General features: G+C 44.6%; 1 protein-coding gene across 10 annotated transcripts in view; it reads right to left on the reverse strand.

Annotated features, from left to right (window-relative positions):
* Nucleotides 1-25759, reverse strand: part of KIZ (kizuna centrosomal protein) — a 765937-nt gene that overhangs the window by 639477 nt on the left and 100701 nt on the right. For all 10 annotated transcript variants that reach the window (XM_085612400.1, XM_085612398.1, XM_085612396.1 and 7 more), the window contains one exon: nt 13355-13517. In XM_085612400.1, the coding sequence (XP_085468526.1) occupies nt 13355-13517 (163 nt within the window). The remainder of the gene's footprint in view (nt 1-13354; nt 13518-25759) is intronic.

Genomic DNA, 25759 nt, shown 5'->3' on the forward strand with positions numbered 1-25759 from the left:
TATAGTGTTTCTAGTTTTGTATTGTTATAAATTGTTTTGTTGAGATAAAGTTTAAAGTTACTTTAGATTTTTTTGCTTAATACTTATTATATATTTCAATTTCATTATCGTATTGAAATATTCAGCAAAACTGTCAGTTCCATCTTCAGGGACTGTAAATATGCTGCTGCATGTATATGTATCTCTATGTATCTCTATGGTAGTATGCACATCTTTTATTCTACAGACACTTGGTAATGAAGAAGGCAATTAATTTGTTATGCAGCTATGGTGACTTGTCATGCAACAGTGAGGTGATCAGTCCTTGTCCACACTGTAGTATAGGGACCTCCGACACAAGAGAAAGGTATTGGCACAGAGAGCAGTGCATCTTCATACTCTAATACAGACTCCTATCACCTGCTGTGCATACAGTGTTACGTCGGACTGTCAGCTTTGGTAGCTGTCTGAAAGAGAGGAGAGCAAGTCCCTACAATCGCAAAAACTAGCCAACCATCTGAAGGAAAGGGTTTTTATAATGTAAGGAGGAACATAATAGTTACCTCTTAAAACCAAAAAGCCAGAAGAGGAGCCGTAGTCTGAGACCAATTGCAATGGCAGGCTGAGCCAACTTCTCCACTTCTGAACCTCTTGATCGGGGGCCGGTGCATCTTTTCTTACTCATTGAGCACCCGCCGTGCCCTGGACAGCACACGTATCAGGAAAATGTGCCTTTGAGCGGAAATGCCTCCAGGATTCGGAAGATTTTTACAGATTCCATGGGTGCCAGCACCATTCAAGCTCACATGAGGAAAGTAAAAAACATACAGTGGAACGGCTCCAGAATAAACATCACCTAGGACTACTCCAAGGAAATGTAATCCACCAGCAAAGGCTTTCGAGCACTTCGTCAAGCATCGCAGGAACATGCTATCCCCTTTGCGGGACCGCAACGTTTCACAATGTCGTTAAGAGGAAAACAATCATCTTCATGGACCCTACTGATCTCCAATCATTCCTGGACTCTTCAATCACTTCGGATATGGTAACATGATCACCTGAACAAGCGAGTTCTGATGTTCCCGTCTCTATTTTGGTTGCCCTCTTTCATTGTTTAAGGCTATTGCTTCTTTGTTACTGTAAACTACATGGTCTTCATCCAAAATGATGGTATTATTACTGGAATGTATACTAAATGTCTGCTCGCCTTACCCATGCACATATTAGGTCACTACAATACAATGGATGATACAATGTTATTTTCACTCTATGTTTGTTTATTGTTGACTTACTGTTGCCAATGGTACAAATGTATAACTGAGTTGGGCATACTGTTTAGCAGGCACATGCGTCCCTTTAGAATCTTACCATGCACACTTCTTGTACATCCGGTTTTCAGTCTTAACCCCTATCCAAACTGTTCAAGACTAGATTATCATTTACTCGTTAACAAATACTGTTATCACAGCTACCCTATATGGTCAAATGTTCTATATTGATGTGCTTCACTGTATCTGGCCAATGTAAGTTTTTTATTTTGTTCAGAGGATCGGAAGGAGGTTGTTTCTTATTTTCTTTTTCCCCTTTCCTTAGTTGGCCTTAGATAGGCCAGCTTGTGGTCCTTTGATTCCCACTTAAATAAAGGGTGGGGAAATGCACCCTAGTCGCATTTCAGGGAAGGGGCAGAGGGTGGGTATTGTTCAGGGTTTTTCTTTTGATAATGTTTTTTTACTGCATTGGTATTTTGGCTCTTATTTTTCTCCTATCTCTATTCTTCTAGTCCTGTCCCACTATTCTCTTATGCTACTTGACAGGACAATTACACCACAACTCTACGTCAGTCATTCAACAGAGACTTTCAAAAAAACTAAACTTAGGCACTTGTTTTCCATACCGCAATACACCTACCTTAATCCGTACTCGCAAACAAAGCCGATCATAGGGTTTCTCCATACCTATACCTGCCTCAGATGTCTAATCCACTATACCACCACAATACACATTATCATAATTGTCTCTACTCATTAAATACCAAGGGCCTCAATCACCTGGTTAATCGCAGAACGATCACGGACTGTATTAAGCTGAAAGGAGATATTATTTTATTACAGAAGACACACTTGAAGTCCATCTATGACGCAACATTTTACAGTATGTGGATTGCGGAGATTACCATATCTCTGGCAATACAGAAAAATAATGGAGTTCTCACCTTCATATCTAAAAAATCCGACATTGCTGTGACATCCCACACACATGACCAACATGGCAGATGGCTTATATCTAGAGTACGGAAGAGAGACTTAGAATTTTATATTGTCAATATCTATCCTCCCAATGACAACGCAGTTGAATTTGGGAAGGACCTGGATAAGCAACTAAAAGGTCTACCTGACAACCTTGAGGTATTATTGGGAGGAGACTTCAACTTCCAATAGATGGCAATCTCAAAGGAATATCTTCACATAAGTTTATGGACAATAACTGACATAAACAAATGAGAATTTGCTGAAACAGTAATAATTTGACTGACATATGGCAGCTATATAACCCCCAAGGCAGCAATTACACATTCTACTCGTCCCGAATCACTCTTTTTCCAGAATGGACTACATAATGGTCAGTAAACATCTGTTTCGTATGAAAATAGAGGCAATAATAATATCAACCAATGCATGAGTATCTAGGGACCTTAACCCGAACGACCCCTCCCCTCCTCCTAGACACGGACGCCTAAATGATGATCTTCTGGAGGTTGATAGCAGTAGAGAGGAAATTGCAGTGGCTATTTGTCACTTTTTAGGTTTACATTTCATTATTGGTTTTTACAACATGAAAATCACACAAGGAGGCTGATACAAAACTAAAAACCCTACCGTCGTAAGGAAGCATATGACATTGTCAAAACTAAACACCCCATAACTCTCTCCTCCCCCCGCACCCCCTCCCTCTCTTGTTCAACTATTGAGTCGTTGTTGGCCAGCATTCTCTCTCAATGCGCCGCTGATAGGAGGTATGTGAGTCTTAGGAGTCGTAGATACTTGGGGCATGTGAGTTCTCAGAATTCGGATGAGAGCATTGACAGGAATGGTTTCCAGAGGTCAGGGAATGAGGTTCCTTGATTCGTTAGGGAGAGAGAGAGAGATACGTTCTATGCCCAGGCTAAACCATATGTGGTGTAGCCACACCAGGTGTGTGGGGAGGCGGGCGGACCCCCACTGTGCCAGAATGTTCTGAAGAGCCGCTCGCTCCTAATGCCAGACCTATCGAACGACCTCTGCAGGATTTAAGGTGGAATGTGAGAGCATTGGGCAGTCCTAGGAGAGTGTAGGCCAGCAATCGGGGAAGCTGTGTGTCAAGGTGATTATCGATATCATCGAAGACTTGTGTCCAATAGTTAGTGAGTTTGGGGCAATTCCATAGTAAGTGTGTCACAGTACCCTGGGATCTGCAACCCCGCCAACACATGGGGTCTCTTGCAGGGTTTCCTCTGTGAAGTCTAGGGGGTGTAAGGTACCAGTAGGTGGCTATTTTGATGGCCGTCTCTATACTTGCTACGTTGCGCGCTGTGTAACGGGCCCTATAGTATATGTCCTCCCATTCTCGTTGTGAAAGTGTGTGGCCTAGCTCCAGTTCCCACCTCCTCTGACTGTGGGACTTAGTGACTGCTAGGGGTGATCTTAGTAGGCTATATAATTCAGATATAAGGTGAATGTCTGAGGATTTGGATAACAGCCACTTTTCGAATGAGGTTAGGTGGAGCTTAGCTTATGGTCTGGCCCCGGGATGCATCACACAGTGTCTTATTTGTTGATATCGGTATCGTTCGGTTTCCGGGAGCTCCTGCTGTAGTCAGGGGTCCTCAAAGGATAGGGGGCCAGTCTCGTCAAAGAAGTGTCCAATGGACCTGCGACCTTCCCAGGTCCACTGGGCACAGGACTCTTCGCGCAGGCCAGGTGTGAATTCAGAGTTACCTACTATGGGTGTTAGTGGTGAAGGGAATGTTGTTAGCGCTCTTTTCTCAACTTCTCTGTCCCACGCAACTAGGGGAGCACGTGTGACAGGCGAGGGATAGAACCTTTGGGGTCACGCTCATCTGGGAAGGAAGGGGATTTTTCTGACTCAGGACGCGACCATTCCACAAACGTCTTGATCTGAGCCGCCTAATAGTACTCCCATGGGTTTGGTACCCCAAGACCTCCCTCTTTTGGAGATCTGTAGCACAGGTCTCGGTGCAGTTGGGGTCTCTTGTCAGCCATATGAATCGCTCCAGCTCCCTCTGTAAGGAGTGCAGAGTGCCAGACGGAGGTTCCAGCGGCAGAGTCTGAAAAAGGAATAATATTTTGGGTTAGATAGTCCTCTTTACTGCCGCTATCCGGCCCAGCCATAACATTATGTGTGGCCTCCAGCGGCGTAGATCTGTCAGTATTTGGTTGAGTATTATAGTGTAGTGCAAAGATACGGTGCCCGGTATGGATGCAGTAAGCCGTATCCCGAGGAGCACATTGGATAGGGTAGGTGCGTTGTAATTCTTCTAGTAAACGGTCTTAAGAGATAGATTGAGAGCCAGGAACTTGTGAATATTAATCTTGATGCCCGCCGCTAGGGAAAATTGTTCTAGTTCAGCCAAAAAGGCCTGGATGGAAGTCCGGGGATCTTCCAATGTTGGTATCATGTCGTCGGCGTATAGGCTAAGGGTGTGTTCATCCCCCCAAAGCATATTCCAGTGATAAGGGGGTAGTCGCAAGCCCTTTGGGCCATTGGCTCACATACAGCGTGAAAAGTAAAGGGGAAAGAGGGCACCCCTGCCTAGTGCCTCTTTGAATGGGGAAGGGAGTAGGTGTATATCCGTTTACTCTCACCGATGCCACTGGTCTAGTGTAGCTACTCAAGACCCAGGCTATGAACCTAGTAGGGAGCCCAAAATGTCGCAAAGTTTCTCGTAAGTAAGGTCAATGTACCCTGTCGAACACTTTTTCCACGTCGCTGGAGAAGAGCATGAATTCAGTGTCGAAGCGATGTGCCTTGTCAATAATGTGCAGCAATCTCTTAGTATTGTCGGCGCACTGGTGATTGGGAACAAAAGCTGTCTAGTCTGGGTCTATAACGAAGAAGGGGGACAGCTGTGCCGCCAGGATCCCAGTGAACAGTTTTAGATCTACATTGAGTAGGGAAATTGGCCTATAAGAGGCACACTTGTGTTTGTTATTTCCAGGTTTGGATATTAAAACCACTGATGCTTCGAGCATTGTTGGTGGGAGTGATGAGGAAACCCCTATTGGATTGAACACCCTAGTGAGTCCCCGTTCTAGAAGGGGGCAAAACGTCTTGTAAAAAAGGGCAGTGAACCCGCCTGGGGATTTGAGCAGTTTCAGTTTTGAAATGGCAGTTATTACTTCCTCTATTCGAATAGGGAACTCTAGAGTCTCTGTCTGGTTTGGTGTTATTTTGGCAGTAGTGACATCCCGCAGATACTGGGCAGGGGTGTCCGGTGAGAGATCTTGTTCCTCATAGAGCCCTGCGAAGTAGTGACTAAATGTTTCGACAACCTGCTGGTCTGTGTCTCTTTCTTCACCTGTCGGGGTAAGGATCGAAGTGATCCCCGTTGCTTGTCTTTGTATTCTCGGTCTGTTGGCCAGTAGCCTCCTGCATCAATCTCCCCTGGTGTAAAAGGTATGGCGAAGTCTAAGCACGGCATACTCTGCTCTGTCTATATCCAAAGCGTTTAGTTTGGCTCGTGCAGCTTCTAACTGTCGCCAGTCCTCTGATATATGCGTTCTAATTCCTGTACCTGCTTCGTCAAAAGGTCTCTCTTGTCTCAACGGATCCTATTATCTGAGCCTGCAATGGCAATAAATTTCCCCCTAATAATCGCTTTCATAGCGTCCCAGAGAGTAGCCACAGAGGTCTCTGGGATGTCATTTGTCTCTAAGTAGTCTCGTAGAATTTTGGGAACCTGTTGGATCACCTAAGGGCGATGCAGTAATGTGTCTCTGAGTCGCCAGGATGGAGGCAGGGGGCGGGTGCCTTGTAAGGAGAGGGCTAGCATTACAGCGGAGTGATCAGATAGTGAACGAGGTAATAGCTCTATTCGTTGGGTGTGGGATTGTATACTCTGTGTGCCCAAGAAATAGTCAATTCTCGCATGTTTTGTGGGAGTAAAAAGTGTATTCCTTGTCTGTGGGATGTGTGGCCCTCCAGATGTCCAGTAGGCCCACCCCCTACAGTGTCTGGTGGCTGTGGCAGAGAGAGCTCCTGATTGCCCCTACCTTTAGGCCGATATGTCAAGAGCGTTATCGAGGGACAGATTTAGGTCTACTCCCAGTAATAACATCCTGTAGGGGGATCCGCTAATCTCTTTCACTGCCTTCTGAATAAATCCCTCCTGCGCCTTGTTTGGAGCATAGATAGCGCCTATTGTGAGAGTGTGCGAGCCTAGCATGAAGGAATAAGCTAACAGTCTTCCCTTGAGTTCTGCTTGCTTAGGACCTAGCTTCCCAGGAAAAGTAGAAGAGATGAGAATGGCTGCCCCTGCAGTTCTGGTGGTAAGGGAGGAAAACAGCTGTTGGGGGAACACCTTTGAGCGAATGTATCCTATGGGATGAGATGGGTTTCTTGAAGGAGGTAGATGAGCGCTCCAGAGTGTTCGAGATAGGAGAGGATGGTGCGGCGCGTCATTGGATTGTTGAGCACTTTGACATTCAGTGTGATTATCTTAAGAGTCTGTGACATGACGACAGTCCTATAGAAATGCTAAGTAGTGCGCTATTGGTGGGATGGGGAAATCGCTGTGGCCTCGTAACAGAGGGGATGGCTAACCCATACCCACGGCACAATGATAGAGTGGCCTTTAAAATCAGATCTATGGAGCGGGGGGTAAGGAGATCCAACATACACAATTCAACACAATAAACAGTTAACATTTCACACAATTTACGGTTAATGTCCTGGGTGGTGAGACCCAAGAGAAATGGGTGGTTCATATTGAGAAGTCATGCCCCCCCCACCAGTCCCTCGTGGGCTCAACCCCTCTCTAAACAGGCTAGTAAGGGACCAAGAGAGACCAATGTCAGTTTAGCACCCGGGGCCCAGAAGAGAGGCGGAGGTCCGTTCATGCTGGGCCGGCAGAGTCAACCTCCAGGGTCGCCAGGAGCGCCTAGCTATTGTCGCTGGGTGCAGCGGATAGAAGTGTGGCCCACCGTCATCCATCTGTGAGTGTCTTGATCCGGCAGTCGATGGTGGGCTTTCAAGGGAATTTTCCGTGAGGTTCCGCAGTTGGCGAGCCTCTTTTAGTGAGCGTATTTGATGGATCTTTCCATTCAGACGGAAGATGAGTCGAAAGGGGTGACCCCAAGAGTACAGAAAATTGATGTCCCGGAGATGGGACATGATCGGCCGGAATGCCATCCTTTTTTGCAGTGTGGAGGCAGCAAGGTCTTGAAAGAGAGTAGGATGGTGCCTTTGATATTGGATATTGGACTGGGTGACTGTCCCTTGCTTTTTGAAGAATGCGTTCTTTAAGTTGAAAGTCGTGAACGCAAGTAAGGATATCAGCAGGGGGCACTGGGAATCGCCTCCTCTGGCCCACCCGATGATCAAGGCCATAGACGAATGACTCAATGTTCTGGCCCTCCGCTGCGTGCGGTATACCTCGGATGCGTATTCTGTTGCGTCTCGAGCAGTTCTCCAGATCTTCGGCGTACGCTTGGAGGTCTAGATGTTGATCCCAGAGGCGGATCACTACCTGTTGGAGTTGTTCGATCTCTTCTTCTCAGTTGGAGCTCTGTGCCTCCAGTGTGTCGACCCTTCCCACAGTGCATCCACATCTTTTTTCACCTCTCTAATCTCTTGTGCCAATTCCGCCGTCATAGTTTTTAGGTCTTCCCGCAGGAAGGCAAAAAGCGTTTCTATGAAGGAGCGGCGGAGAGAGGCTTCTGCATCTCCCGGATCTGAGGGCTCTTGCGTTTCTGGGAGCAGCATGCCAGAGCTAGACGTTTTAAGAAGATCTTTAACTGAGCGGTCCTTTTTTACCTAGATGGCTGCCATTTTAGGAGGGAGCCCTGCTTAACCTCCGCCTCAGGGGACTCCTTGTGTGTTGGTTGGGCAAGGTGCTGTAAGGTCGCCGGTCAGTGCCAGGCCTGCTCCCGCTGCGTCGCAGACCAGGGGAAGAGGGGGAGATATTGTCCCAGGGACTCTTTCTTGGGGTCAGAGATTTGATTAGGAAGATATACGGGAAGGAATCATGGCGTCCTCTTGCCCGGGCTAAGGTGAGCAAGCCACGTCGTCAGGAAGGGGCTCTCCTATTTACAGCTCCTTGCAGGTGAGAGGCTAAGTATGTGTGTGGCCTGTAGTAGCAGTGTTCAATCCCTTGAACTATTTATTCTTTGGCCCTCTAGCATCGCGGGCCCCTCCGTTGTACCACCGGGCCCTCAATAGGTGCTGTCAGATCTGTGGTGAATATGGAGTCGGGGACCTCCCCCTTCTTGCCTCGGCCCCGGGTGGGCTGATTCCCAGGGTTCCGTAGGCCTGGTAGGATATTCGGGGCTTAGGTGTCGGTCTCAGACCTCAGGAAGGGTGCACGTGGATGCTGCATCAAGGGAGGGCACTCCACTCACCCTTCGGTCGTTCGCGGGCCAATCCAAGCCAGACTAGCACCCCGGCTGCTCCAAAATGTGTGCGGTCCTGGGCTCAGGCCCTCCACGATCTCTCAGTTTGCTCGCTCTGGTGCGCGGGCAGCTCCCCGCCGAGTGCTCCTTGCCGACATGCTGCGAGGTCTGCCCCCGACATGAACCTCTCTGCTGGGATTCAAGTCCGGTACTCGGGGAGGGTGTCCTGCGCTCCTCGTAGCTGTCGTGCCCCAGGGAGCAGGTCCGGCGATCAAGTTTCTAGTATTGCCACCATCCGTGGCAATACTAGAACAGTCTGCCCTATCCTGCCAGCCGTGCGTCGCCATTACAAACCAGGCCTGAACAGCTCAGTTCCTCTGGAGAGTGTGGGTCGTTGCGGGAGTAACTCTGTAGGGCATGCGTCATGGGTCGGTGCCTTCCTACCAGCCAGTACAACGCCGCTGCGGAATGTCTGAGGGTGCAGCTTCTCCTCAGTCTGATCTCTGGCAGCCTCCCGCGAGCCGCTCCGCAAGTGTCGGGGCCTTCTCGCTGCCTCTAAATCTCGGGCGCCTTCGATCCTCGGCAGCTCCCCGGGGGTCGAATTGTGGTCGGTAGCAGGTCCTCTGGTCCGGCTATGCAATGCTTGGGCGGTGGGCCCAGTCGGTCAGACGGAGCGACGAGCAGGCACGTCCTACTCGGCTGCCATCTTGACCATGACCCTTGGCCACATTTTAGAAGAGAATCATATTGCTGACACATCCCCCACCACAAGATGTGATGCTTTCAAAGCCGCACTTAGAGGCCTCATCATTCACCTAATGGCACTCAAAAACATATCTATATCCAAAGTAATCTAAATTACGTGGCTTACAATAAGAGTAGAATCAAATTTTAACTAAAAGAGCTCGGAAATGGGTTGAGGTCTACAATGCTGGGAAATTATGCAATAGAAACCGAGTCGGCAAAACCATGGCAAACTATCTGAAACGTACAAAGAACAAATCCATCATACCCACAATAAGAAACTCTGCGTGGGAGGTTATATCCTCAGCACAGGGTACCCTTGATGCTTTCAGAACATTCTATCCTAACCTATACAATTCCAAAAAAAACTGCTCATCTCTCAATAACCAATCAATAGCTTGACTTATGTTACTTCCCTCAGGTCTCGCAGGTAGACGCACTTTCTTACTCTTTATGCACTTATTGTGAAGGAAGAAATTATATCCGCCATACACAATCTCAAGTCTGAGAAAGCGCCCGGGCCAGATGGTTATTTGTCCAGATTCTTTCAACGTTATGCGAGAAAGTGGCAAGACCTTTACACACTGGCTTTCAACATTATGCAACAGCAGGGTCTACTATGGAAGCTACATTCATGGTCATACTGAAGGAAGGGAAGGATGTTAAAACTATAGACCGATCTCTCTCATCAACCTTGACTGTAAAATATATGCGAAGATTGTAGCCCATAGACTGGAGCCAGTAGACTCGCCACAGTCAATATTACGTTTTGCCATGTCTTGGAAAAAGTGAAACTTACCCATACACTGACAGCTGCACTTACGTTAGACACAAAAAAGGCCTTCAACAAAATCTCCTGGTCGTTTTTACAAGAGGCCCTACACGAATACTGCTTGGGGGAAGATTTCATACGTATGACTATGACACTTTATTCTAATCTGACAGCGAAGGTCAGGGTCAATGGTCACCTATCTCAATCATTTTCGTTGTCACAATGGACGCAACAGGCCCCCCCTACTTTTTCTTTTGGTTTTCGAGCCATTGATCTACTCACTAAGAGTTAACCCAGCTTATGCAGACAACGTTCTTTTTGTCACTGAGGAAGCACAACGGACTATTCCCATTATTATGAATAGGTTTCCCGGTTTTATGGTATTTATATTTTAGTCATTTCCGTCTGTATTTATCCATATTTATTTTTTGCTAATTTTACCAGTGTTTATCCATATTTATTTAAGGCTTTGTGAAAAAAGGAAGTTGAAATATGTATATTTCTGCATTTATTTAACCAGTTAACGTACACTCGTGCCTGAACGCCTGACAGTTTCAATGATAAATATACACACTCAGGTGATAAAATATGCACTTGCAAGAAATCATGCACATATTAGTATCAAGGTTGTGCAAATCTACTGCTGTTTAAGGCTCTTTATTAAATGTCCTTTATGTTTTTTTAATCTCCTTGTCTGTCAATCTGCACAGCTATTGGCCTGGCAGTCATGACTGATCTCATTTAGAATCACTCAATAACAACCCAATTTCCGTTTTAATCCACATATAAAAATAAATACAGACAGGAAAACAAATGGTTTTCTGTCTGTATTTATCTGTAAAAATCAGTAAAAACGGAAAACAGGGAGCCTTAATTATGAAGGGGGTAGAGAAGTACTCACTAGTGGCAGGTCACTGTTTAAACAGGAAAAAACAAAGGCATTCTTCTTAAATGTCCACTGCACTCCAGTAGCGATTGGTGACTTGGGTCGGAAGTGGCAACCAGATGCTATCATGTACATGGGTATCTGGTTTAGTAAAGATCTCAAACACACCGTATTCATTAATGAATATAAAACCCTCACCAAAATAAAAGACCTGCTTAACACATGATACCCCGAAAATATCACCTGGTGGAGTCGGGAAGACATCGCTAAAATGATGGTAGCACCTTTGGTCAATTTTATTGCCAGTATGCTAATGGTGGCCCTTTCCCCCTTTCTTCTTCAAAACCATGGATAATTATATATCCAAATTTTTATGGAAGGGCAAGAAAGCAAAGTTCTCCATTATTTGTACATTGATGAGTAAAATCTGTGGGGGTTTGAACCTCACCGACTACCCAGGATACCAAAAAGCATCCCTAGCTTCTCAAGGGTTCTGGTGGTTCCAGATATATGAGACTTGTCCCCCCTCTGGTTTAAGATAGAGATCCAGCTATCATATTGTTTACCTCTTAGCTCCTTCCTCTCCATACACAACATATCATGACTCCCTTTGGAATATTCAAGATCCATAATAATGGATACAGTATCTGCCCTACTCCTGCATGATAAGCTGTTAGATATACAAATAACAGGTTTAAAGATGGCCTCCCTGTGGCATAATCATAGAATTAAATTAGATGGGAGGACGATGTTCTGTAAATTGTGGCAGAGGAAGGGTATAAACTCTCTAGTGGATTTAGGCACTCGATTACACCCTATTCTGTTCTCGGCCCTACACATGACATTCGACTTATCAGACATCAATTTCTATAAATTCTTGAGACTGAAAAGCACAGTTGGTAAATTGAAGTCTCCTCATTCATCTGACCTACCCGGTTTACTAGGTAGCTTTAAGAGAAGTGGCCATTCTGTATCAGACATATATAAACTTCTAGAATCTCCCAAAAACTACTTACTGAGAACACTTACCCGGAAACTGGATACTTATACTCATTTCTCTCAACACTCGAACAACCCAGAGACCGCATGGAAAAAAACAATTGGCAATATCCCTTTATTGCAAAAATCACACAGGCTCTAACACAGACCAGATTCTGGTCAACTCATAAGACATACTGGATTCCATCTAGATTGCAAAAGACTGGCTTAACTATGACAGATGTTTGCTGGAGATGTGGGGAGGCGTTTGGGGATTTAGAACATTCTTTTTTACATGTAAAATGGCCAATCCGTTATGGATTAAGAAACAATCTTTGTTCATCACGACATAACAAGGGAGTCTGTGGAGATTGATTTTTTGACCGTTGCCCTTGGCTTGCCTGCAAAACCCTATTCAGCTGATTTCACTGAACAGAACTCGATGCTGATTGACCTATTGTTGTCACTGGACACCAAGACGATACTATCAGACTGGATATTACCCTCAGTGAGTTCCTTTGAAAAATGGTGGAATATGCTGTGCTCCATCAGAGGTGCGGATAACATCTTGTATGCAAAACTGCACAATTCTTCCAGATCTAGGCGCTTTTGGGACTCCTTTGAAAAATATTTAGAGAAAAGTAAACCACTTTACCACTTTAAGTGTTCCCTTGAACAATAAGGCCGCTAAATGCCTGGTGCAATTGTTGTTTACTGACATCAACTTTTCTTACTGTTATTATCGGATATGGTCATTGGTGGTCCTGTCGGATTATTATAGTGCAGATTTCTCTTCTCTATCTTTCACTATCCTCTTCCTCGGTTCTACTTGGAGCTCTTCTTTTCTCTTTCATTTTATTTCTCTCCTCCCCATGATATGACTTCTGGATACTATTTTATGCTTCTGTTATGTCTCATCAGTTGCTTAGGAGCACAGAGATCTACATTGCTCTTGCCTTATTGTTTTGTACGCTGATTGATCACCACAATGATTGCTTAGCGCAGCCGGATTAGAAATATTATGTTGTTACTCGATTGTATGGTCTCTCTTAATCTGTATGTAATCGTGGTCTTTATTAGCATCCCCAGCATTTAAGTATTGTAACAAAGGTGTAATGTGGATTCTTTTATAATGGCTTTGTTTTAAAAAAACAATAAAATGTCTGAAAATGAAAACCGAGAAGGTCCTCTACAGGAACTGGGAGAGTGGGAAGAAATGCATTATTGTGGTGCTTTGAACTAAATACAAGATACCCATAATCCATGCAAAGTGTTGAAAAAAAAGAACGGTATTGTGTTAATATAAAATCAATGCAAAGAATAATGAAGAAGGAAATATCAACCATGTTCTCTTTAAAGTCTGATAGCAGATGTGTGCCTTTGACTTACCTTCATCTGCTGGAGTTTATCGGTGTTTGTTGTCAGAGTCATAATATGAGCTTCAATGCGATCAAAATCCTGCAATATCTCCTGGTTTCGCCGGTGAGCTCTCTTTTCCCATTCACATATTTCTTTCAAAGAGTTTTTAAGCTTCACATACTTCAAGTGGGATCTGGATGAAGGATTTAGATAGAGGTCAGTTTTCACTGATTGAGGCCTGGCACATTGACCATTTTTTCTATAATTGTTTTTTTTTTTTTTAAAACAGTAACAGTTCCGCCAAACATACCCCACTGTCTTTACTTATAAGAACAAACCAATTCCAGCCAGCAGCATCCAGGTGCAACTGTTTCCTGAGTGGATCCAAATGAGAGTACTGTCATGCTATGTGTCAGGACTGAACCCTCCCATATGGCACAAGTATGTGTTGTGAGGAGTGTGTCTAACTGGAGTTCGGTGCCCCAAGTGGAGGGGGTTCTGTTGGAGGAGATTGTTTATAGGTCTAGTGCCTGTGAGTATTCCCCACACTCCCATATCTGTTGTATTTCTAGGGGCAGCACCTGGCCTTCTATATCGCACTCTCCATGAGAAAGCAATGACCGCTCCATATCCTCTACCCTCGGAGAGGCGGTGCCTCTGTAGAGCTTTATCTGCACAATAAATCCCTATTGACAAGCACACATCCCAACCCACAGAACGGCTGGGTGCTTTTAGAACCTTGCCCCTCCCACTCCCCCAGTATTGAGCAGACCCAGAAAGGCCAACTTGGGTGTGAGTTGGAAGGAACTGCCCAATATAGCATCCAGGGAGTGTTTTACACAAGACTCGAAATGTAAAATAACTGGGGATTTGCAGACCATGTGAAAGAATGTGGTTATCACATACGAGTAGCGAGTTCATTTGGAACCGGACTTGATGGCCATTTTTCAAAGCACCTCAAGTGTGTAGTAGACCCTGTAGAGATAGTTGAATTGAATCAGACCGAGACAGGCAAGGTCTGCCAGTGAGTGGGGCCATCCTGGCCTCTCCTATCTAGGGCACCCAGCTCCTCCTGCCATTGGACACAAAGCGTCCAAGCGATCAGTTGTGCAGCTACGAGGGAATGGTAAATTCTTTCAATGCCTCATGCACCTACGGGTTCCAACGTCAGTTTAGCTTCTATCAGGTTAAATTGTGGGAGAGTCCCCAATAGGGCATGAAGAGGCTAAATTATATACTTAAGTTGTAGAAAGACCCAGCTTAGATAGATCTATGTAACCCCCATCTCATAAAATCAAGGGCTCTGCTGGCACTCGCAAGCCAGTCTCCCGCCTACAGTGGAGTTTTTTAAATAGGTTATTTGTACCACTTTCATGTGTTGCAATACATTTTGCCACACCCATAAAGTTGCTTTTGTAGCCTCAGGTAATGAGGCACAGACCTTAGAGCCATATAGAAAGTGGGGGCCACCATTCCGCAAACTCCAGCTCCAGCCGATGGGCTGGGTCATCCCGTCCCCAAAGAGCCAGTTGTTAATCATAAGAATATTGGCTGCCCAACATTAGAACTAAACGTTAATGGGACGTAGGCCTCCCTCATATGTGTATGATGTGAATTTTACTAAGGATACCCTAGGCTGATTGCCAGCTGAGAGAAGTCCGTGATAGAGGCACATACTCTATGGAAAGTAAGGGATGGTATTTTGTACTGAAAATTCTGTAGGGTGTGTAATAACTGAGGAAGTGCAATCATCTTATACAGGGAAATTCTATCTAGCATAGATAATGGTAAAAGTGACCTCCTCTACAGGTCTTGGCTCGTATTTTCGAGCACTGGGGTTATGATGACCTCCCAACATGTATGTGAGGACATGGTGACATACATCCCCAGATATTTTAACTTGTCTGTATGGATTTGTAGTTGAGAGAGATTCAACCGGTTAGCTACTTCCCCCTTAATCGGAACCATAATTGACTTTTCCAAAATTGACCGTGAGACCCAGAGACAGATATGTACTCGATTAAGCCATTTAATATATAAAACCTTAAATACCACTGAAAAAAATAATTAATGTTAAAGACCATTGATTTTCCTTAACCTTTGACATGGAGTACTCAAAAGTTACTTTTCTGATAAGGGAGAGAGAACCAATTCTACCTTAGCCACTCGCCTCAGACGCATCAGTCGAGGAAAAGAGAAATAAAAGAGGGGTGCTGTGGCCAAAACAAATGGAGCAACATGCCAACAAATTCCTTCTTCATATAACTGATGTCACAAATGCTTTGTGCCCTCATTGGTATGAGATAATAGAAAGTATTCAGAATTCTGTAGGAAATGCTAAATCTTAAGGATAATTAAATGTTAACATTTCTTCCATCATATCTCTATGGGAGAGGAAATACTGCTTAGACTGGAGGGCAACAGAATGAATTTTCTATTTATAAAGCCACTCCACAGCAGCAACACATCTTATGAAGTAATAGTGCAATGTTTAAAAGCACTCAGAATCGAGTAGCAGCTCCCCTTACTTTGTATGGTCAGTATGGCTTTTGAATTCAAGTGTGTGTTTTCCCTGTGAATAGGTGCACACACAGAGGGAAGACTAGGGAACTCTGCTTGCTCAAATAGAACTTTTCACAGAGATTCCTGGTGTTCTCAGACACAATCATTTTGGGTTGTGTGGATTATAGAGGGTAAATTCCAGTTGTCTGCATTCTCAAAAGAGAGTATTTTCTAATAGTGCTATTTCATTTTGGTTTTGTTTTACCAGTCAATTTTCAGAGATACATGATCTGGTATGAATTAAGCCAAATTTGATTTTGGCAGATGCATTGTGCGTTTTGTTGCACGAGTGTCCCATGACTGATTCAGACACAAATCGCAGTTTAAAGCTTTAGGAAGGAGAGGAAATGTTTTGTTACATTTATACCACACAGGCATTATAGAAGTACTGAGGTTAGAGACAAATGAGGTATCTAAAATAGACAATTGCGCCCCAGAGGAGCAAACTGATCTTTTTATTGACATAGGTAGTGGTTTCAGAAATTTTTCCGGAAAAAAAGAGATTCAAACATCAATGTAGGGTGTAATAAAGGTGGCGTTACTGAAGCACAAATGTAAAAACAAATGTATTAGAAGACGAGGACTTTTTAATCGGCATCAGAAGTGGACCCTCCTACGAGAAATAAGTTTAAAAGCAGCAGAACAGGGGTAAAGCTCTGTGTAATAACTGAGCATTGTGTGAAACATGGTTCAAATGTCCATCCTACACATTAGATAATGAGAGTTTGTCTTGCCTGAAGGAAATAATGATGTTGTATCCTTTAATATTCTTTATGATAGGTGACATTCAATTCAAGCTATTCGTCAAACAAACTTTACTACTTGTATTCTTCAGATATAACAGTTTGTATTACAGGTTGCATTTAATTCCCCCTATTGCATGAGTACCGATTCTTAAGGTGTTGAGACAGATGACACATTTATCCTAAAGAGACCCGCTGAGTGTCTCCCTACAGAGTCAAAACATCAACATCTCACCATTGGTTGTTCTATATTTAACAATGAAGACCATGACTCATGGCGGGAGATTAGAATGACCTATTGTGCAAACTTTCATTTTTATACTGGATCTGTTACAATTTAACTAATCTGGATTTTACCCCTCAAGAGCACTGCACCGTCTGCCTATTTTTGACTTGCTATGCGCATTCCAGTCACCTAATTGTTTTTTATACATTCCAATTTATGTTTACTGCAACTGAGGTTTCACGTCATGTTTACTATAAAAATTATAGTATGTGCAATTCAAATTTTGTTTTGCCCTACAAGTAAAACTGATTAGTACACTTGACTGAATGAGACTGTACGAAACACATTTTACTCTATAACCTAAAAAAAATAATATAGTAATTCAGACGGAGACAAATTTGGTGGAACCTTTGAAACAAGGTTTGGGCACTGCAAATATACTTGGCTGCACAAACTGCATGGGTGTCCCCGACGGCATACAGAAGATTCAGTAGACAGAGGGGACTGGGAATCTGGAGCTTTAGGAATTCTCAAAACCCACAATAGGAGAAGTTAACAAATAAGATAAATGTACTTGCTATAATGTTAAGAATGATGATTTCTCTCAAAGCGATAGACATCTTTGAGGGAGTTAGGCGGGTAGCACGGGTGTGACGATTTGTTTAAAAGATCCATAGAGGGATATCGTTTGCCTTATGGTGATTTGCCATCCAAGAAATACAGATTAGGGGCAAATGGAGCACATAGCTCAGTAAATGGTTAAACGTTAATTAGATGATCTTTGGAGAAGTAAATGAGGAATGTCTTTCGAGCTATATTTTCTAGAGGATACGCCTTGTGTAAACCACAGCATGGTCTCTGGATTTACCAAGTTACACACTTTATACTAGAGTTGATCCCTGCAAATGGCTGTAAAGAGGTCACAAAAAGCAGTTGGATTCAGAAGGCCACCTATAACAGCACTTCAATATGGCTAAAAAGTCTATTTTAAGTGGATTACAATTGAGTCTGCTAGGAGGCTGTGTCCAGCCCTTTTGTCTGTAGACAATTCAGCTGCAACTCTTCTGAACTGAGAAAAAGAAGGCTGTACTTTTAACCTTAGTTACAAAAATCATCCTCTGTGTAAACACTATGAGAGCCCAGGTGATTTGGGACATTGCAGAAGGGAATATTTGCATGCCCTTGGATGGCAAATGGCTCAGTTCCAAGACCCGGGAACAGCTCTTTTCAGTTGCTTCCAACCAACACATTTTTAGGCAGCAGGGATGTGAACTTCCTATAGCCTGATGTCCAGGACATATTGTTTGGGGTCAAGGGCAAAACGTTTTCATGTGTATTTTGTCATTAGGACAAATAGGCCCAACCCCCTGCAGCACAAACTCTTTGGCTGCCAGTTTGCAGTACCAGATTATGGATCAGGGAAGGGCACTGTCTGCAGTTAAGGTAATTTTTTTTGCCCATATGCTAAAGCTGTTCAAACTTGTATTTATGGTTCATTAATTGAAAGCCTTTATTATTAGGGTGAGTGTTCTAAGTAAATGCTGTAAGCTGACTGGAACTGAGTGGTTCCAGTATAAACATGTGTACACAAGTTTTCAAAGTTTAGCAATATGAGGCTATGTATAATGCTCCCAGAATGCTCTCTTATTTTATGCAAATATTTGCAGAAAATTGAAATCAAATTTGAGGTTTCTCTGCTTTCAAAATAAAATGTTCATTCAAAAATGAAAGTAAAGCTACAGTGGTTCTGTCGGGGAGAAAACAATTACATTGCAAATGAAGACGAATCTTGTTACCAATATATGCCTCTCTGCGTAACCAATATGCCGGAGAGTAAAAGTGGGCTAAATCACAGCGCGCAACAAAGTGAATATTGGAACACAACAGTACAACAAGAAACTACAAAATGCTTACAAAAATTATTATTATTTGCTATGGTTTTACTTTTTCACAAAACATATTGAGAATACATTTCTCAAGGGCTGTCAAGGTGAGGCACAATTGTAAAGTGACAAGTGTTTCAAAGTGGCAAAGGGTGCCCAGTGCTGGTGGTGCAGTGCATATATACAAGAGTGAAGCTATATACAAATATGTACAAGTTAAAGAATGGTCAGAACAACAACGAAGCCAATGTCTCTGGTTGTGGCGGGCCGCTCATTAGACTGAGCCATGTGTTATCGTCGACGTTTCGACCCTGATAATGCGTTAGTATGATGTCATAGCGGGTCTTCTTCAGGACAAAAGACAGCCCACAAGTGGGAAGTATCCCTAGGCGTCACTCGCTGAGTGGAGGCTGCCAGAAAGATCCGCACTTGTCAGGAGGCTCAGGTAAGTGGGATCTCTGAGATGAAGTTAAGTGAATAATTCGCCTTAAAACAACACAGCAAAGTTGTGCCCTATGTCTAGTTGGAAATAAATCAGGGAAACAGGAGAAAATCCGCAGTAAATCCAGGCAAAAAGTCCATGGATGTTTACGTTTCTCACTCAGCAGCAATTTGGAGTTTCTGGTTGTACTGTTGTGTTCCAATATTCACTTTGTTGCACGCTGTGATTTATCCCACTTTTACTCTCCGGCATATTGGTAACAAGATTCGTCTTCATTTGCAATGTAATTGTTTTCTCCCTGACAGAACCACTGTAGCTTTACTTACACTTACCCAGGTTCTGAGTGACACAGGGTTCCCCCATTTTATCTATACCATAAAAAAATGAAAGCAGGAAAAAAACATTTTGTAAAACTACTGTAAAATTTCAGGTATTTGTTCTTTGCAGCATCATTTAGTAACATGTGTTGATGCATGCTAGTATTTCCCAAAAATATTCATAATGGAAAATCAGTGTAACCAGTTTCAATAAGATTATGGGAAACACAAATAAAAAAGCATTGGCAAATCCAGTGGGCCTCAAATTGGTGATCATCCTTTTAGTTTTGTCAATGTGTGACTTGTTTTCGCATGGTTTTTGTAAAACCTTATTGGTGTGGGAGCTGCCGGGACCTCGCCATTATAACAAACATTGGCAAAAGCAAAAATTGTTTTTTTGGTCTCAAAAAGCACACACTGCCACAGTAGTCACTGGCACAGAACAAAACTACTTTGTGTGCCGATATGATCCTTGTGAAAGGGCAGAATGCTGTCACTCACAGTGAAGCCAGCCGATACAGAGAGAGAGAGAGAGACATAATTTTCATAAACGCAAAAGGTCTCGGTCAACGTTAGACTAAATTAGGGGCAGTCTCAAAAGTGCACCCATGGTATATGTCCTTGCATTAAGTGCATCTATATAGCTTTCGTGAATTCCCTAGAATATACAGAAGTAGGACAAGAAATATTACTCCTAGAAAATATTTGTGAATTGCATTTTAGCATGAGCCACTTTTTTCCCCAACTCTAGAAGAAGGTTTACGTCTGCCATTGTCAGGAGGTAATTTGCAACATTTCTCAGTATGGTAAAAGATTAGAGAAGAGTTGTTGAAAACCCTTTGTTAGACCGGTCAGCCCTAGGGCAGTCTTCCCCTACATTTTTTTGCCCTCTTTGCCTCCCACTGGACCACACATTTTTGTTGGACTTAGGACTCTTACCACTGCTAAACAGTGCTGAGTTGCAGTTGCTCTCCCTTAAAAGCATGGTGACACTAGTGCATCAGCCATAGGCCCTGCTACTGCAGTGAAGCCTACCCTTCATCTGCATACTGATAGTCTGCACGTCTGGGACTTTTTGCAACTGTAGCCTTTTGTCCCTGTTGACAGACAGGTAGGAAAGAAAGGCAACACCCCAGAGCATCCTGGATTTTTCCAGAGATTTCCAACCCCCTAGATTCTTCCAGAAAGTGCCACCCCTCCCGGTCACCTAACATTAGGGTATAGTAGGGAGGGTTCTGGCCACACATCTCTGTTACACTACTGGACCAGGAAGAATCTTTGATGGAGTGAAGACTGCTGCGCAAGGAGGATTGCTACACTACTGAGGCTGACTGCTCCCAGGAACTGCTGCCCCCAGTTAGTTAAGTTGCCCTGCCTGCCTGCTGATCTTGCCCTGCTAGAGGAAATCTCAAGTCATCCGCAGTGTGTCTCCACAAGAGGAAGGACTGATCCCCTGGTCACTGGGATCACCAGGACACCAAGGACTGAACCTGCAACGTTGAGAAACTGCATTGCTGCCAAAAGGAACCAAAAGGACAACAACGTTCTGTTTTTATAAACTGCCCCTGCAGCGCTGTAATCCTGAAAATCACTGCCGCCGCCCGGGGCCCCTAAAGCACTGTAAAGCGCTGTGAGGAAGAAGCCCTGGTTACCCGTGGAGTCACCGCCGCCACCCGGGGCCTGAACGCGCTGTGAAGTGAGAGCGCTGTGGCTGAGAAGCGCTGGTTGCTCAAAGATCACCGCTGCAGGCCCGGGCCCCCAACCGCATCGAAAATGAAGGAACTGTGGCCCAAAAATCACTACAGCCGGCCCGGGAGCCTCGAGCAGCGCTGTGAGGAATCCCCGTGACATCACGGGAACCGAGCTGGGATTGGTGGAGGTGCCGGGGGTTGCCCAGCAACAGGAGAGCGTCATCGGGGGAAGCCTCCCTGGCGACCTGAGGAACGTGAGGCAACCCGGCCCGGCTCCACCGCTGCCTGAGGGAGTGACGCGGAAACTGCACGGAAGGGACGCCCAGCAACCGAGAGCCTCTCGTCGACTGGCTGCTGGTGGAGTGACTGCCTGCCCCAGGTAACGGTCCGCGTGGGGAGCGAAGCTGCCGTGTGGGATCCTTAGGCTCGGGCGGGTTACAGGACTGCCGGGGACTATGCGGACTGGAAACTGATCACGGGTCCAGAGAAGGGGAAGGGAGGAACTCCCGAAAGGCCATTCTTAACCATCCCACGGCCCGCCTTGCACGAGTAACGCTACTGGGGCTGCGCGGCTTCCGCGTAAAGCGCTTCTGCCCTTGTCAGCAACACTGCCGTTCTCAGGCCACCTTTAACCCCGCGGGACTGTGAACACCTGCATTAGTAAACGCGGGACTGCCTTATGTAAAAGCGGACTGCCGGGTCTGTTCATCCCACATCAGAGGCGAACATTACCGTAGTACGTCTAGTGGGAGCCCCGCTGATTGGACCACTGATTTCTGTTGAGTGCAAAGCTTTTGTGCCACTACCTGGTGACAGGCATTCATAACAAATCACTGCCTTCACTCGAGGAACTGTTTTGCCCTTATGTTTCCCCTCTGAAGGACAGTTTCTGCCAGGCTATTTTGGAACAACCATCCCAAAGACATTTTGCCTGACACTCCTGATTGTATATGGTGAACCCTTACCATTTTTGGATCTTGCCGAAGTTTTAGATAAAGATGCCTTTGTTTTCATAAAACCTATGTGGTGTTCCTTTTGTGAGTGTTGTTACTATGTCACTGTTGGGGGTGTGTTGCACAAAAACTTTACACATTGCCTCCTGCGTTTAGCCTACCTGCTTTGCGCCAAGCTACCCTGTAGGAAGTGGTGGTCCCTACTTGGACTAGGGTGCATAGCCCTGCCAACTAGAGACTCCGGTTCTAAAACCCTTAAAGCATGCAAGTTTGCACAGACTCAAAAGGGCATTCTAACCTTGGAACTATTGCTTACCACTACCCCCAGCCCCAGTATATAGATCTGCGAAAACGTGGCAACATAAGGGGATTGCAAGTATTCAAACAATACTATGGTATGAGCCCTGGCATAAACAGAGAGGCTATATCAGAGATCTTATATAATGAGATTGCTGGCATAATTTGTCGCTGCACTACATGGCACCAAAGGTGCAAGGGGATTTTGTTACAGGACAAGTAGATTTATGAAGCAACCTGCCCCATGGACAAGTAGATATTTTAATAAATTCCACATCCCTGAGGCATAGGAAAAGTGGGCAATTGCCCAGGACCCTCAGCTTCCAAGGGACCCCTTGAATCTCTCTCTCTTTCTGAAAGGTTATTTGGCATCACACAGGTTTCAATAAGCAGAAAATGGGCAGTAACAATATTAACACTGGCCTCAAAATATGTCTGGCCAGGGGCCCCAAAAACCCTACAGACGACACAGAACCAACAACAGGATTCTTCCTTCAGAGAGCACACACAAGGAGAACAAATGGGAACATTCAGCCGTTCTCTCCTGCAGAGTATGACAAATAGTACATGTTTATCCTCCTTAAAGATAATAGTGAGGGTAAGCTACTTCAATAATGTTAGACTTGGCTTTTTCAGCGGGTTTACCCCCAGACGTTTTACTTTTTGGCCTCATGTTGTTGACCCTGTTTTTGTTGGTTTTGGGACTCTGGGCACTTTACCACTGCTATTCAGTGCTAAAGTGCATACGCTCTCTATGTAAATTGTATTATGGATTGGTGCTTCTATGATTGGCATATTTAACTTACTGGTAAGTCCCTAGTAAAGTGCACTGTGTGTGCCCAGGGCCTGTAAATCAAATGCTGCTAGTGGCCCTGCAGTACTCACTGTGCCACCCACAGAAGCAGCCCTGAAAAGATCTCTAAGACCTGCCACTGCAGGGTCTGTGCGCAGTTTGTAACTGCTATGTCGACCTGGCAAGTGCACCCACTTGCCAGGCCCCAATCTTCCCTTTTCTTACACATAAGTCACCCCTAATGTAGGCCCAAGGTACTCCTATGGACAGGGCGCTGTGTATGCTAAAGGTAGGACATGTACTGATGTGTGTGGCATGTCCTGGTAGTGAAATACTGCCATTCTTGTTTTTCACTATTGAAAGGCTATATGTCCCATATGATAGAATGGGGAGTTTACTTATAACATTTTATAAGTATAACTGCCCATGGGAACAAGATAGGAAAATAGAGTCTAGAATGCCTGAACTCAGAATATAAAAATGCATCTTTTAGTAAGGTAAATGCTACTTACCAGTATGCATCTCTTCTTGGCATGTAGAGCTGCTGCAGTCACATTATTGCATTAGATCGCCGCCTAGTGTTGCACGTTGTTGTCTTGGAAGAGTCTTCGAGATCTCACGAGATAGGTGACTCCTCCCCTGGACTACAGTGCGCATGGACAGCTCCTCCTTCGTCAGATTGTTTTTTCGCCATTGTGGCAAAGATGGAGGATAGTAATAGAAAAAAAGGTGTCCATGTAAATGTATCTAAATAAGATAGTACTGCAACTGTGCTCGGCACCAGGGAGGAGGGTGGGCATGTGACTGCAGCAGCTCTACATACCAAGAACAGATGCATACTGGTAAGTAGCATTTACCGTTCAAGGCATATGAGCTGCTGCAGTCACATTATTGCATAGACTGTATAGCAGTTCCTCCTCTAGTGGTGGTTACCGGTGGCAGTTGCAGTAGTTTGGAAAAGTGTTTTAAGGACAGCCTGACCTACAGAAGCTTGTTGTTTGGCTTGCACATCAACACAATAGTGTTTAGTGAAGGTATGTATGGTAGACCATGTAGCTGCCTTACAAATGTGTTCTAAGGGGATATTCCCTAGAAAAGCCATGGATGCCCCCATTTTGCGCGTGGAATGTGCTCTTGGGGGAATAGTTAATGTGCGTTTAGCTTTTGGATAACATATTTGTATGCACTTAACTATCCATCTGGCTATCCCTGCCTCTGAGATAGGGTTACCCTTATGAGGTTGACAGAAAGACACAAAACTGTTTTGTCTTTCGAAATGGTTTAGTTCTGTCTATGTAGTAGAGTAGGGCCCTTCTGACATCCAGTCTGTGGAGTGCCCTTTCAGCTACTGACTGTGGTTTTTTAAAAAAGACAGGTAACTCAATTGATTGGTTAATGTGAAAACTAGTTATGACCTTTGGTAGGAATTTAGGGTTTGTCCTGAGAACTACCTTATTTTGGTGTATTTGCATGAAAGGTTCTTGAATTGTCAGTGCCTGCAATTCACTTACTCTTCTGAGTGAAGTAATTGCTATTAGAAATGCCACCTTCCATGTTAGGAACTGCAATTCGCAAGAATGTAGAGGCTCAAAGGGTGGGCCCATAAGTCTAGTAAGTACAATGTTAAGATTCCAGACTGGAGAAGGTGGAGCTCTTGGAGGGATTACTCTTTTGAGCCCTTCCATAAACGCCTTAATAGGTGGTATGCGGAAGAGAGACACGTGTTGTCTGTTCTGGAGGTATGCGGCAATAGCAGCTAGGTGTAATCTGATAGATGAATATGCTAGATTACATCTTTGTAAGTGTAGCAGATAAATTATGTTTTGGACAGAAGCGTCTAGCGGATTGATTTGATTATTTTGGCAGTAAATAACAAATCTTTTCCATTTGTTTGCGTAACAGGCTCTGGTAGTGGGACGTCTTGCTTCTTTGATGATATTCATACAGTCAGTAGGCAGGTTAAGGTATCCGAACTCTAAGACTTCAGGAGCCAGATTGCTAGGTTCATTTGATTGGGGTCTGGGTGTTGTATCTCTCCATGGTTCTGTGTGAGTTGTTTTGGAGAGAGGTGTAGTCGTTGATGAGGGACGACAGAGTTCTAGGAGTGTTGTGTACCATGGTTGTCGTGCCCATGTGGGAGCAACCAGGATCATTGTAAGTGTTTGTTGCTTTAGTTTGCGTACCACTAATGGAATGAGTGGGGTTGGCGGAAAAGCGTATGCAAATCTGCCTGACCAGTTCATCCATATCGCATTGCCCTTCGACTGCGGGTGTGGGAACCTGGCGGCGAAGGATGGGCATTTTGCGTTTTCTTTTGTGGTGAACAGATCTATGTCTGGGTGTCCCCATGCTTGAAAGAACGGGAGTAGGACTTCTGGGTGAAGTTCCCATTCGTGGATCTGTTGACTGTGTCTGCTCAATAGGTCTGCAATCTGGTTGTTCACTCCTGGGAGATGTTCTGCTAGAAGATGGATGTTTTGTGGAATGGCCCATCTCCATATGCTTTGCGCTAGGCGTGAAAGCTGCAG

Source organism: Triturus cristatus, chromosome 6, assembly GCF_964204655.1.
Source record: "Triturus cristatus chromosome 6, aTriCri1.1, whole genome shotgun sequence".
In the NCBI taxonomy this organism is placed as follows: Eukaryota; Metazoa; Chordata; class Amphibia; order Caudata; family Salamandridae; genus Triturus; species Triturus cristatus.